This window comes from Panthera leo, chromosome A1, assembly GCF_018350215.1.
Source record: "Panthera leo isolate Ple1 chromosome A1, P.leo_Ple1_pat1.1, whole genome shotgun sequence".
NCBI classification, from domain to species: Eukaryota; Metazoa; Chordata; class Mammalia; order Carnivora; family Felidae; genus Panthera; species Panthera leo.
The window spans coordinates 197,336,420-197,350,963 of NC_056679.1; the positions used below are offsets into that span (position 1 = coordinate 197,336,420).

The 14,544-nt window shown below is 49.8% G+C and overlaps 1 protein-coding gene across 1 annotated transcript; it reads right to left on the reverse strand.

Moving 5' to 3' along the window:
- Nucleotides 1-9,513: 9,513 nt before the first annotated feature.
- Nucleotides 9,514-12,709, reverse strand: ADRB2 (adrenoceptor beta 2). Its single transcript, XM_042949810.1, has one exon. It carries the CDS (start codon nt 12,485-12,487, stop codon nt 11,231-11,233), a length of 1,257 nt encoding a protein of 418 aa, XP_042805744.1. The 5' UTR covers nt 12,488-12,709; the 3' UTR covers nt 9,514-11,230.
- Between the last annotated feature and the right edge of the window lie 1,835 nt (nt 12,710-14,544).

Here is a 14,544-nt window from a genome sequence, read left to right on the forward strand (position 1 = left end):
AGGGAAAATAATGCAGAGTGTGGTGGCTGATGAATTACCCCCTACTTCTCCCTCTGTTGTGAGATGCTTCAAGCCACCGGAGGAGAATCTTGTTAATGTGTAAATCTGCGTGTACGTGCGTTTACTGGCCCAGGCAGTGAGGGACACGGTCAGACATCTTGCCTTGAAAGGCTTTCCTGCAGGGCTTTGTCTGTTTCTTCCTCTAGTGTCACATTTAGTGCGGTGGTCACTTAGGAAATGCATATACTTGGAGTCCTACCGCTGTCCCCGCCGGGACCTGCAGACGTCGCATTTCCCATCGTTTACATTCACTTCTTGCTACTGGCGACTCTGTGCAAAGGGCGCTGCGGGCTTGGAGCTGGGCAGAGGCCCTGCTTACAGCTCTGGGAGGACACAAGGCGATCTTTATGCAACCCGACCTGCCCACCCTCCCCTCCTTGCCCAGGCCAAGAATAGTCAATGATCATGTTCTGGAAGAAACCCCACCTTGTCATCGTGTGCTCTGAGCCAAGAGGAGTGGGAACAGAGCAGGAAGGCCAGGAGTGAGGCCAAGTGTAATAGCCCAAAGCTCCAAAGTCGGAGGGTTTGGGGGCACCTGGGTGGCTCAGTCGTTAAGCGTCCAACTTTGGCTCAGGTCGTGATCTCACCGTCCATGAGTTCGAGCCCCACATCGGGCTCTGTGCTGACAGCTCAGAACCTGGAGCCTGCTTCCGATTCTGTGTCTCCCTCTCTCTCTGCCCCTCCCCCACGTGCGCTCTGTCTCTCCCTCAAAAATAAATAAACATTAAAAAATAAATTAATTAAAAAGTCTCTTCACGTGTGGCCCCTGCTGCCTCCTGTGGGCCTGTCCTGCCCCCCGCTTCCTTCTCCCTCTCTGCACACCGACTAAACTGACCTTTGCTCAGTCTTCTTGTGCATGAGGTTTTGTCTCATCACAGGACATTTGCACATGCTTTTCTACCTGAGTGGCATACTCTTCTCTCCTTTCTTTTTCAAGAAATTATCTAGCTAGTCCTCAAGGTTCAGTAGAAACCTCATTTCTGGGGTGCCTGGGTGGTTCAGTCGGTTAAGCATCCGGTTTTTGGTTTCAGCTCAGGTCATGATTTCATAGCTGGTGAGTTTGAGCCTCGACTGGGGCTCCGTGCTGACAGTGCAAGACCTGCTTGGGATTCTCTCTCTCCTCTCTCTCTCCTTCTGCCCCTTCCCCACTCATGTGCTCTGTTTCTCTCTCTCTCTCTCTCTCTCTCTCTCTCAAAGTAAATGAATAAACTTAAGAAAGAAAAAAAGAAACCTCACTTCTTTGGGGGAACCTTTACAGAGCTCTTAGATGCCCTCAAAACACCATACACCTCCTCCCTAGCACATACCACAGTTGCAACTTTGTATGCATTTTAAAAAACTTCTCTCTTGCATTACACACAAACTCAGTAAGGGCAAAGATAAACTGTGTTCTTCAACACCTAACAATCCCTGGCACTTAATAGGAACTCGATACACATGTATGAAATGAAGGGTGTATATACTTACCAAGGAAAAGGGGTCTGCATGTGAACCTGAATCCACTTGGGGAGCAGTGGGACTGTGATTACATGACGTGGCGCCTTTGCTCATTTGGAGCACACAAAAGTGTGCTTAGGCATCGCACGTGTGTATTTCTCTAAGGTTTAGGTCTGAGTATGTCTGTGTCCTGTATGTGTGGATGTATTCTCTTTTTTTAATGTTTTATTTATTTTTGAGACAGAGAGAGACAGAGCATGAACAGGGGAGGGGCAGAGAGCGAGGGAGACACAGAATCTGAAGCAGTCTCCAGGCTCTGAGCTGTCAGCCCAGAGCCCGACGCGGGGCTCGAACTCACGGACCGTGAGGTCATGACCTGAGCCGAAGTCGGATACTTAACCGACTGAGCCACCCAGGCGCCCCTGTGTGGGTGTATTCTTATGGGGGTACACACGAAAGAACCTAGTTGTGGCCACATAGCTATGTGGAAACGAGCGTATATGTATTTGTGTGGATATAGGTATAGGCATCAGGGTTAAAGTCTGTGTGTGTGTGTGTGTGTGTGTGTGTGTGTGTTTATTTGGGTGTGTCCATCTGTGGAGGTATATGTGTGAATGTGTATGAATCATACCCTTCTCTGCAGCTGGGTGGGACCCCCATCAGATTTCTAAGTAGGAGGGTTTATGTACATTAGGCAAATTGATTCATATAGACCTTGGTATGATTTGACTTAACCAGGGCATGGTGTCAGGGAGGAAGGAGCACTGGACTGGGAGTCTATCACTGCAGCAAAATTCCTTTTCTTCCTGTGCCACTACCTCCCAGGCTACATGCAGAGGGTTTGGGACTAGGTAACAGTGATGCTTTTTGGGGGTATAACTGTTGTCACAAGTACATTTTTAATGAAGTGCCTAATTGCTTAAGGCATTTTATTGTCATTCAGGGTACTTCTTTATCATTTGTACATTATTTTCACTTACATTGTTTTATTTGATAACATTGGAAAATTAGGATTCCGGTTATTTGATACGATGATTTTTTTTTTTTTTTTTTTTTTTTTTTTGTGAATGTATGCAAGTGGACAGGATCCTTTCTTTCGTATGCCTACATTTTGTGTTCTTCCGTGGGAAGGGCGGGCAAGGGAAGCCATTTCAGCTTTAGGTCCCCAAATTGCCTCACAGCACCTGCACCACGGTCCTCTGGGGGAACTTGCGACAAAATGCAGATTGCCGGCTCCCGACCGCAGTCCCGTGAGATCAGAATCTCAGGGACTACGGTCAGGAATGTGTATTTTCTCAGAAGTTCCCCCAAATCATTTTGGGACCCCACTGCGGTAAAATAAAATTGTGCCTAGAAACTCACACCTCCACTGACACCATTAAGCCTTCCACGATCCTACAGAAAGAGATTTCTGAGGCTGGCCACCTCAGGCCCTTGAGGCTGACCCTCACTTCTGTTAGGTTGAGGAGACCAGGTGATCATTTGGAATTATGGAGAAAACACTGGGACCTGGAACAAGAAAGAAGTCTGAAGCTGTGAGCAGAGCAGGCTTATGGCTGGCTGGCAATGCATCTCAGGAGAACTGTGGGTACCTCTCAAACAAAGCAAAACACCAAACAGATTGTCAGGGTTGTCTGCAATGTTTCGGAGCATCTGATGGGACTTTAACAAGACCAACCCCAGACAGTAGGACAGAGACAGAATGGGCACAAGGAAGAAAACTCTGCAGACAAAGGCAGCTGTAATTGAAAAGAAAGCAAAAGCTCCCTAGGACTCCAATTTTGCTTTGTCATGAGTATTGCTGTTGTGATTTTAAAAACTGTTTTCTCTTCCTGGTGAAGGGACTCTATTCAGAAACTGCAGCCTTCCCCTCTCAGCACTGGAAAAGTGATTATAACGCAAGCCGGGAGAGACGGTCCTCTCCCGGCCCCTGTGCTACCTTGTCACCGACCCCACCTCTCGGAGCCTGGGGCTTCTTAGTTCACTAAGGATGTTATGGGCTTGCTCAGTGCCCATCCCCCCTGGCTATTCTTCAATGTGAAACCTGGGCAGAGAGGCGGGGAAAGCGCCCCAAATCCAGCTGTCAAGGGCTTCCTGCCATGATGGTCAGGATTGACTCAGTGCCAACTGATGGGCTGGGGCCAAGCGCCCACCTCTGCTTCCTACCTGGGTGGGGGGAAGCTCACTCAAACCGCCTGAATACGGGTGCAAGATGTAGTGTGCGGCCCACCCTCAGGGCAATCTGGTTTCCCAGCTGATACTTAGCCACAGCTGACCTTCGATGACACGGGCTTGTCTCCGAGTCACAAGGCTCAGACGTTAATCAGGGCACACGAATAGAATCCCCGCAGAGTGAAACAAAGTGCACCCATGAAAAATTTCTTAGCACCATCATTTCCCCACTTGTCCCTCACGTGACCCCCAAAGGGGAAACGATGGCCTATCCTAGCGGTAAAGCACAGGGGCTCTGGTTCAGAATACGCGTCATTCCAGTGGGTCGGGCAATCTTTGGCAACTGGGGGAACCCTTTCAAGGCTCCGCTTCCTTATTTCTAACATGGGGACGGACATGATGGTCCCCATTTTGTAGGGTCACCGAGAGCCCTACATGAGATCATGTGTGAAAACTGGGGGCGCCTGGGTGGCTCGGTCGGTTAAGCGTCCGACTTCAGCTCAGGTCATGATCTCACGGTCCGTGAGTTCGAGCCCCGCGTCAGGCTCTGTGCTGACAGCTCAGAGTCTGGAGCCTGTTTCAGATTCTGTGTCTCCCTCTCTCTCTCTGCCCCTCCCCTGTTCATGTTGTGTCTCTCTCTGTCTCAAAAATAAATAAAGGTTAAAAAAAATTTTTTTTTTTAAAAAGAAAACTGCCAAGCACGACGCTGAGTTCATAGCAGCACTCAGGAGCTGGGGCCATTGTTATCACCAGAGGTGCTCCAGGAAATAGACAACTGCTGTTACACTTTTCAAATAGTCGGTATCGGCCACTCTATAACTTGAATAGATTTATTTTAACATAAGTCAACTGGTGGGGTCAGAGGCATATAACAATGCAACCAGAACCTTGCCCTAGGAGTTCAGTGGTTAGTACCCTAGGCTCTGAAAGCAGACTAGAGCCCAACTGCAGAAGGCATGCTTTCAAAGAGACAAGTATGGAAATTTTTTTTTTTTCACCCACTAGCAAGGAAGAGGCGATTCTGTCTGATTTTGAGAATTTATCTCTGTAAACTTATTCATCAAAATGTGATCCCGGGGACACCTGTGTTAGAAACACCTCGGGGGGAACTTGCTAGAAGGCAGATTCTTCTAGAAGGTCCCAGCTCAGATTTCCGTATCCTGATGCTCTGGGAGTGATGATTCCTTTGTGCCCCTAAAGTTTGAAAACTGTTGGCCACTGTGTGTTGCCAGGCCAATTATGATACCTGGGTCATATTATAAATAGAATATATTCAAGGAGGCATTTGTAAAATTACTCTCGGTGGGTCCAAAGTCGTATTAATAATCGATTTCACTTTTATTTAAAAATATATTTAGGGGTGCCTGGGTGGCTCAGTCGGTTAGGCCTCCGACTTCTGGTTTCGGCCTGGGTCACAATCTCACGGTTTCCTGAGTTCGAGCCCCACATCGGGCTCCAAGCTGGCAGTGCAGAGCCTGCTTGGGATTCTCTGTCTCCCTCTCTCTGCCCCTCCCCCACTTGTCCTATCTCTCTCTCAAAATAAATAAATAAATAAACTTAAACAAAATTAAAAATAAATTTATACACATTGTATAGCCATGCTTAGGACAAAGACTGGAAGCGTCCACATCACGTTTAACGATGCCTATCTCTAGGTGGTAATGTTATGCGTGATTTATCTCATTTTGTGCTTTCCTATATTTTTAAAGGTTCTACAAAGAACACTTGTTACCTTTTTAATGAGGAAAAAAATGTGCTTTTAAAATAAAAGCCTTGCCACCAGATGGACAGCACTGAACACTTCCTGAAATCTTTCAGAATTCTGGAAAAGGGAAACCCAAGACTCATGGAAACCAAGCTATCCCTCATTCGAGATGACGAAAACAGGCCTAGGGAAGAAAAGTGACCCTGCCCGAGCTTGCCAAGCTGGTTCGTGGCCGGGCCGTGAGGGACTCCAGGTCTCTAGGCTCTTGGACCAGAGGGGCTTTGAAGTGCTCCGTGCTTTCCAAGGACCTGCCTCCCTTCCTTCCCGCCCTGTGAGGGTGACGGAAAAACCACAGGAAGTGCACTGATTCTGAGGGTGGAGAAGTATGTAATTGCCTTTGCAGAGAGGACTTTGCGGCCCTCGTTATTCCCTCTCTGGGAGTTAGTAGGTCATTTGCAAAAGGCATGGGAAGAGCAGCCGATGAAAAGGTCTAATAGTTTGGAAAACTGCTTAACCTTATTTCTCTATTTCTGGATTTCCCCCCATGGCCAAGGACTGTTGAGATCCTGATTTCCCCCGGAGGTTTCCTGTTTAGGAATGCAGTGAAACCTCCGAAATCCAGAGGAATTGGGGAGAAGGCCAGCTGGAATTAGGGAACGGTCTGAATACTTTTTAAGAACATTCAGGTCTATTGTTTTCAAGGACACAGAGGCACAGATTTGGAAGGAGCTTCGTCCAGCTCCTGTTCGGCGCAGGAACCCTTTGTGCTTCATCCCACACAGAGCTTTATTCGGGCTTCTCTTGAATGCTCCCAATGACAGGAGGCTCACTGTTCAGATAGACAAACTATTTCAAAGTGTTGTGGTTTTTTGTTTTGTTTTGTTGTTTTCATCTGAGCTGGGAATCTACCTTCCTTGAAGCTTCAGTTTGCTTCCTGGTATTCATATAAAATTGATACCCTCCTTTTCCCCAGACGGTCCTTAAATATTCGAAGGCAGTTATCATGCATCAGAAATGTCTTCACAGCATTCTCCTCTGCCAGCTGATCACCCCCAGGATATGCAACCATTATTTACATGACAAATGTCATCAACTCTAATTAGAAATATAAACGACTGTCTCTAATTGGCTTCTAAATTAATGGCTATATAAACTCATACCTGAGCACAGCTGAAAACCACCTGCACGGGTCTCATTATTTTACACAGGTGCAAACCGAGGTCCACTGAGGAAAACTGCCTGACCCAACGTGAGACAGAGAGAATGAGACTGAGAGAGAGAGAGAGAGAGAGAGAGAGGTGGAGTTGAGACCTGAAACCTAGCTGCACAAATCCCAGCGCAGGGTTCTTTTTGCCTCACCCTGTCTCCTATTATTCATAAGACACCAGTATTTCTCAAGCCCTTGGGAAGTTTGTTCTCTTAGGTATTTCAAAAATGCCTCCTTCATATTATATTTGCACTGTCAGAGAAGGAGGGTAGCACAGGGCTGAAATTAGTGGACGTTATGCTGTCAGTGAAAGGTCTCATTCCAAGTCTCATTCACCTTCCTCGCTCTCTGCTATCAGAAGATCATCTCCCCCCCACCCCCGTCCCCGAGGATGCTAGTTCCCAATGAGCAGTGCCCCTACAGGGGCCCCCCTAGGCCTGCGACACTTTCCACGAGGCCCAGCTGCCCACCGAATTTCGAACTTCCCAACATCAGAACCGAAAATGGATCCGCCAGGGCGCGAGGCAGGCTGTGTTTCTGCTCTACCCTGTGCTCGTTTTAAAGTTGCAGATTGTTTTTTTCAGTTTGGCCGGATTCTCCGATGAAAAGACAAAGCAAAGACTCAGAGAAACAAGCTAGACACTTGGGTGATTGGCTTCCTGTCTCAGTCCCCAGCAGCCCTGCAGTCACATGCTTCGAAGGGCACATTCCTCCCTGCCCCAGCCCACAGCAAGCTCCCTCTTCTTTCCGAGAGGTATTGCGTTTCTAGTTCTTATACTCACTTGGGCGTGGGTTGTGAGCTGCTCTGTGCCACTTCCTGGTCTGCATGGGTTTGGACTCCCAGGGACCTGGGTTCCAGTCCTGACCCCGCAGCTAGCCAGTTTGTGCGGCTTTGGGAAGTTACTTAATCTTTTCAAGCCTCAGTTGTCTCATTTAGTAGGAGAGGACAATTCTGTTGCCTACATCATGGGACTGTCAGGATGACATAATGCCTGAAAAGGTGTCCAGCACTGTTCGTCTCATTCAAGTAAGACACCGTAAAAGGGATCTGTTTAGTATTATTCATCTTATGCTACAGAAGGTAGAGACTGAAGCCTATACTCTTCTCACGCTGCACACAGTAGGTGCCCCATAAATACCCCCCGACTGATTCTAGCCTGGGCTTCTTGCGGGTCAGAAATATTCTTTTTTTAAAATTTTTTTTCTTTTAGTGTTTATTCTTGAGAGAGAGAGAGAGAGAGAAAGACAGAGAGTGCAAGCAAGGGGAGGGCAGAGACAGAGGGCGACACAGAATCGGAAGCAGGCTCCAGGCTCCGAGCTGTCGGCTCAGAGCCCGACGCGGGGCTCGAACCCACGAGACGTGAGATCAGGACCTGAGTCGAAGTCGGATGCTCAACCGACTGAGCCACCCAGGCGCCCCTGGCCAGAACTATTCTGAGCATCATGTAACAACAGTTCCTATGCTTCCAAGCTCCCTCTTCCCCAGGCTCCTTCCCCCAATAATGACCTCAGTGGGGAGGCCCACCCTGGCCTGCCACTTTGCACACCTGTCAGCTTGCATCTCAGGATAAGGTTCTCATCTGACAGACTCTGAGAACTTGCTGTCCAGGCAAAGAAAACTTCACGATCAGGAATCCAACACAAACCTTATGTAACCAACCTGTCAGCAAGAGGGACAGAGGGGCACTGACAGACGCCTATCTCCCTACCAAAAAAAAAAAAACAAAAACAAAAACAAAACAAAAGGAGACGGGAAGCAAGGGATTGAGGCATGCCAAAAATGCTCTTGCTTGTCAAGACCCTTAACACTGATCAAAGCTCTTGGATTTGAAGGATTCCTGAAGGAACGCAGAGATGGCTAAACCCCCTCATACTGGAGTTTTCACGGAAATTGCATTAGATGCTTCTGTAGCCCAAAGAATATATATACAACATTTTTTTTTTCTTTTTGGTTAACAACGTTTATTGTCCACGGGACTTACAACGATGACAGAAAAGTTTACAACATTTTTTTTTTTCTACCTGAAATCTCTACCTGGAGTGGCTTGAAATTCCCGGTGGCTTAAGGACTCTTGTATCTTCCCCCTAAATGCTGAGGGTGTCCTAGTGGACTCTTGCTGAGGAAAAGAACAATTCTTTCTCTTGTCCCCACCACAGATTATTCGGTCATTGCCTGATTTTTGTGCTAAGGACCCAAAAGCAATAAGAACATCCACCGGAATGAATTGGTTAGGGGACAGCCCCAGGGCGAAGCTTCCACAACAGAGGGTGAACGCAGAAGTCAATGACAATGCGGTGGAGAGAGCACATCAGCTCCCGGAATAACAGGTGACAGCCAGGCTCCCCGGCCATAGCCCTGTCTCTGACATCCTTGGCTTCTTACCTTGGACAGGCCATTCCCCCTCCCAGGTTTTCATCTCTTTGGATGCCAAATGCTTTCTGTGGACTCTTTCAAGTCCAAGATGCTGTGAGGCTACCGGAAGGGTGAAGATATGCTGGAGAAGCTGCCTGCCCCTCTGGGTGTGGGCCCCCGAGCAGGAGAATGTGACAACCGGCATGAAAGCCCTTGGAGAAGCGAAAGTGCCGAAGGGCACACACTCTCCAACTGGCTATAGCACGTTCCAAAACCTTGGGCACCTAACTTTCTCCCGAGAGCTGAGTGTGCACCCGGACACCCAGCACTGAGCTGACAGGAGGCAGAGGAAGCCAATGCTTTTCTGGTTGGGGATCTTGGCTGGGACAGAAGGGAAGACAGAAGTGGAGTCAGCTTGGTGAGCGGGTGAAATGGCAACGAACATGGAGGCTGATCCTCCCCAGGCTGGCGTTGCCAGGGAGGACGGTCCTCTCCGTCAAACCTGGGCCAAGCTCTGGCTCAGACACACGGTGCAAAAATAGAAAGGGGGTGGGAGAAGAAATGTGTTTACTTTTGTGATTTTCCCTCATGTGCCTCTCTCTTAAGGGTATTAGAATCTCTCCACGAAAAGGCCGTCTTAGACTCCCCGGCTTCACCTCCATTGATAAACCCGACCAAACAAACAATGCACAAATCCAGCCATTGGCAGGGCAGCTGGAAGGCCAGTTTGGAAGGCAGGGTGGGGTGGAGGGAAGAGCGATGGTCTGGGGTCTGTCACTAACTGGGCGAACCATGGAAAATCCCTCTTGGATGCTTTTCAAAATAAGCGATTGCATTAGACAGACTCTAAAAATCTGTTTAGGTTTGTGAAGCTTATATCTGCGGATCTCAACCAGGGGTGGTCTCACCCCTCAAGGAGTATTTGGCAGGGTCTGGAGACCTTTTTGGTAGTCACAATTCAGAGGGTGCTCCTGGTATCTACTGGGTAGAGGCCGGGGATGCTGTTGAACGGCTGACGATGCATCGGACAGCCCCCACCACAGAGAACTACCTGGCCCAAAATGTTAATAGTGCCGAGGCTGAGACATCTTGCTTTATACAGAAGTCAGGAGGTCAAAGAGGGGGACAGGCAGGAAGAGACAGAAGTAACGAAAGAGAAGGGGTTAAAATCCTGTTTCCCGGGTCATGAGGTATTCATCGGTTAAGCGTTTTCCAGTTTTCTCCCTATGACCAATACCCTCTCAGTTTTCTTTGGAATTACAGGGCTGTGTTTGAGTAGCTTTTTCCTAAGAACTCCCTCCTTTATCTTTAAAATGCCAAACCCCAATGCAGTACAAACACCTCCCCTATGAGATGCAGCGAATACATAACATAAGCAGCTACTGGAACTGAAAGGTGGGTGGTGAGGGTGCACGGAGGGACGAAACAGATGTCCGTAACTCGGTTTCTATGAGTCAGTGTTTCTGATGTAACAACACAGAATGATCACCATAGGACCAGCGAGACAAGCTATGCTGTCAGCAGGGAGAACTGCTTTGAGGAGCTGGCACTGGGAGGGCTACAGGTTTGCAGCGGCAGATTCAAAGGCAAAAGAAAGGGTTAAGCAATCAGTGCATGCCATTCTCGAATCATTCCATATTAAGTCCCTGGGCAGTTATTACAAATAGTTACCTGCGGTTTCCAGCGGGGGAGGCGACCACACTCCAGTCAAGGGTTTTTGGAGAAACAGGTGCAATGAAGTCATGGTCAAACAATTTATTTACTGTAAACTTTAGACTTTGCTCAGGAAAACAACTGAAGCCTGCCCCTCCAATCTCTGCCTACGACACCCTGTTTGAGCAAATAAGAGGAGTGGGGAGAGTCCACGTTCACAGCTGAAAGGTCCGAAATACTCAAGATCCTCCAGTGCAAGGGTGCAGGAAGGAAGGACTCCTTCGGATACAAATTACCAGCAGCAATATATATTACCCCTAATACTTGACCAATGAGGTAGATCCACGGAAAAGTCATCAAAACAGAGCAGCCCCAGGTCCTCTGGGACCGAAGCCCTTCAGACACAAACTTAACACGTTCCATGCAAAAAGGAACTGAACTGGACAAGAAACAATCACTCGAATGTGTTTTCTCTTTGTTACAGCTTAAAAAAATAATAATAATAAAAAAAAAAAAAGGCAGAAGGCTGTCCTTCCTCCTGCACATCTCTATACAATTTTATTCTAAGTTTATTACACTCAAGTTAAATAGTCTGTTTAGTGTTTGGTTGGGGGGGGGGTCATAAAAAGTAGAAAAACCCGCCTTACAACAGTGAGTCGTTTGTGCTACCGTTCTGCCCTTGTGAATCAATGCTATCGTTAGGCACAGTACCTTGACGGTTTGCAAGGTTTTCCGTGCCTGGGGGGTCCTCACACAGCACTTCGCTGTCTTTCTCCTGCCCCAGGGGACCTCCGCTGTGTTCCCCGGTATAGTCTGTTCTGCTGTTACTGTTGTTGGAGTAGCCATTCCCATAGGCCTTCAGAGAAGACCTGCGCAGGCACAGAAGCTCCTGGAAGGCAATCCTGAAGTCTGGGCTCCGGCAATAGATAAGGGGATTGAAAGCAGAGTTGACGTAGCCCACCCAGTTTAGGAGGATGTAAACTTCCTTAGGGATGAGGTTATCCTGGATCACGTGCACTATGTTGACGATGAAGAAGGGTAGCCAGCACAGGGTGAACGTGCCCATGATGATGCCCAAAGTCTTCAAGGCCTTGTGCTCCTTCAAGCAGAACTTGGAGGCCCTGCGATGTCCATGCCCGCTCCGCCCATCCTGCTCCACTTGGCTGAGATTTTGGGCGTGGAAGCGGCCCTCAGATTTGTCGATCTTCTGGAGCTGCCTTTGGGCCACCTGAAAGACCCTGGAGTAGACGAAGACCATGACCACCAGGGGTAGGTAGAAGGACACAATGGAGGAGGCGATGGCATAAGCTTGGTTCGTGAAGAAGTCACAGCAGGTCTCCTTGGCATAGCAGTTGATGGCTTCCTGGTGGGTGGCCCGGTACCAGTGCATCTGGATGGGCAAGAAGGAGGTAAGCCCCGACACGATCCACACCATCAAAATGACCACCCGGGCCTTATTCTTGGTCAGCAGGCTCTGGTACTTGAAAGGCGATGTGATAGCAAAGTAGCGATCCACGGCGATCACGCACAGGGTCTCAATGCTGGCCGTGACACACAGCACGTCAATGGAAGTCCAAAACTCACACCAGAAGTTGCCAAAGGTCCACATTTTCATGAGGATGTGGCTGGCCCCAAAGGGCACCACCGCCAGGCCCATGACCAGGTCAGCACAGGCCAGGGAGGTGATGAAGTAGTTGGTGACCGTCTGCAGACGCTCGAATTTGGCGATGGCCGTGATGACCAGCACGTTTCCAAACACGATGGCCAGGACGATGAGCGACATGACGATGCCCATGCCCACCACCCACGCGTCGTTTCGTTCCTGCGTGCCGTCCTGGTCCGGCGCGTGGCTTCCGTTGGGCGCTAGCAAGAAGACGCTGCGGTTCCCGGGCTGCCCCATGGCGCGCAGGTTGGCAGGTGAGCGCACTGGCTGCCGGCGCACCGGCCGCGCCTCAGCGGGCGGACCTCCGGCGCGGCGCTGCGGGCAGCGAGCGGACGCCGGGAAGCCTCATCCAGGGGCCGTGGGGTGGCTGTACTGGGGGGCGCGTCCTGCACTCAGCCTGTAGGGTGCTCTGGGCTCCCCGGGCGCGTCGGACCCAGCCTGCGCTCTGGAGAAGCCGCCCCGGATTGCGCGCTGCCCGTTATGTGCACAGGACTTTAGGGGACTGCCCTCGCGGTGACGTGCGGCAACTTTCCGCCAATGGCGGGCGGGCAGCCCCAAAGGGGCGAGGCCGGGTCCCCTTCCCGCCCTCCCCTCCCCTCCCCTCCCCTCGCCCGTCCCCTCCCGGGGCTGGCCCGGGCGGGGCCCAGCTGCTCCCCTGCGGTGGGCGGGCCACCTCTCCCTGCCTGCTCCCTGGCTGCCCCCGGAGGCCTGCAGCAGGGGCTGGCGTGGGCACCATCCGATCCGGGAGCTTGGGGCTCTTTGGGGGCTGCTACCTGTCTGACCCGGGCCCCTGGGCGGCCTCTCCCCCACATTAGGCAACAGAGACGACAGTGCCCACCCCGACACGCACGGACAGGCACACATGCACCCCGACGGACATGCTCAGACTTATACGGAACCACAGCCACTGACACGGAGACACGCCCGTCCAGCGCACCCACAAGCACGCTCGCGCGCGCGCGCGCGCACACACGGAAAGCCACAGGCACACAGTCACCCCTGCCCAACAGAGACGGGGCCAAGAAACAAACACAGAAGCGCCCAGAAGCACAAAGGCATAGGGCACACACACAGAAAGAAGTAAACAACACACAACGCTCACTTGGCGGCAAGCAGAGCGCCACACTCGGACGTCCCCATCCAGGTACTCCTGACCCCTCCTTCGTGCACCCACTCCCCGCGACACACACACGCACGCACGCACAGGGCACATTCCCTTTCAAACATTTGGCAGGACCACAGGGGGTGACTTGAACAGCTGCCCGATTTCCTCAGCACACTCACTGTCAAGTACTTTTGGTGCCCTCCTTGGGAATTTGCAGGCATTGGGACATATAATTTCACCCTTTGGGTTTCGTTTGGAGCCGGAGCTGGAGTATGCCCGTGTGCGTTTGCGGCCGGAAGGAGAAGGTTGTGCACTTAAATTTGTAATTCTTGGGAGCGTGGCATCACTCCCTCGTTATCTGTGGGGATGGAGAGGAGTTCAACATGGAATAGTTTTCCTTTCAACCTCATCTTCAGCAATTCCATGGCAACTAGAAAAATCCTTTCATCTGCTGGGCAGTTGATCTGTGGGGTTGAGCCATCTGAGATTGCCCACTATCCTGCGGTTTCTGACTTTAAAAGTGACAATTTCATATAGATCCGACTATTCGAATGTGTTAACGTTAAGAAAGTTATGAAACCACAGGAAACAAGATAATTTCTCCTTTAAATAAAAAAAAAAGTCAGACTTAAGTCTTCAGACTGGGGTCTTTGTCCATGAAATATTATCCTTTGCATCTGGCATAGGACTTTACTGTTAAAAGGAAATTAATTTTCAGGGTTTGACTTCACATGTATTAGTAGTGTCTTTGAAAGACTGAAAGCATTTCATGCAGTGTAACCAAACATGCTTTGCAGATTACATAATAACATAACAATGGCTAACATTTAGGGAACATTCTGCTATGTGCTTTTCATGCATGATTCCATCTAATCCTTCCCACAGTCCCATGGTGGGGAGAGTACTATTTTTAGCTTAATTCACAAATGGGGCCCAAAGAAGCAAATAGCTTGCCCAGGAGCACAGGGCCCTGCGATGCCAGAGGCAGGAGGTGAATCGAGGTCTTGACTCTATAGCTCATCTTTTAATCCTTCCAATGCACTGTGGCCTCACAAGCAGAGACGCATGGAGGCTAGGCAAGAGGGACTCTAGCCAGAACTGGAATAGGCAGGTTCCAGATCCCCTGCTATAGCGCGTTCTAGCTCACTTTCCTTAGGCATGTCAAAAAGATGGACCCTAACTTCTTCCA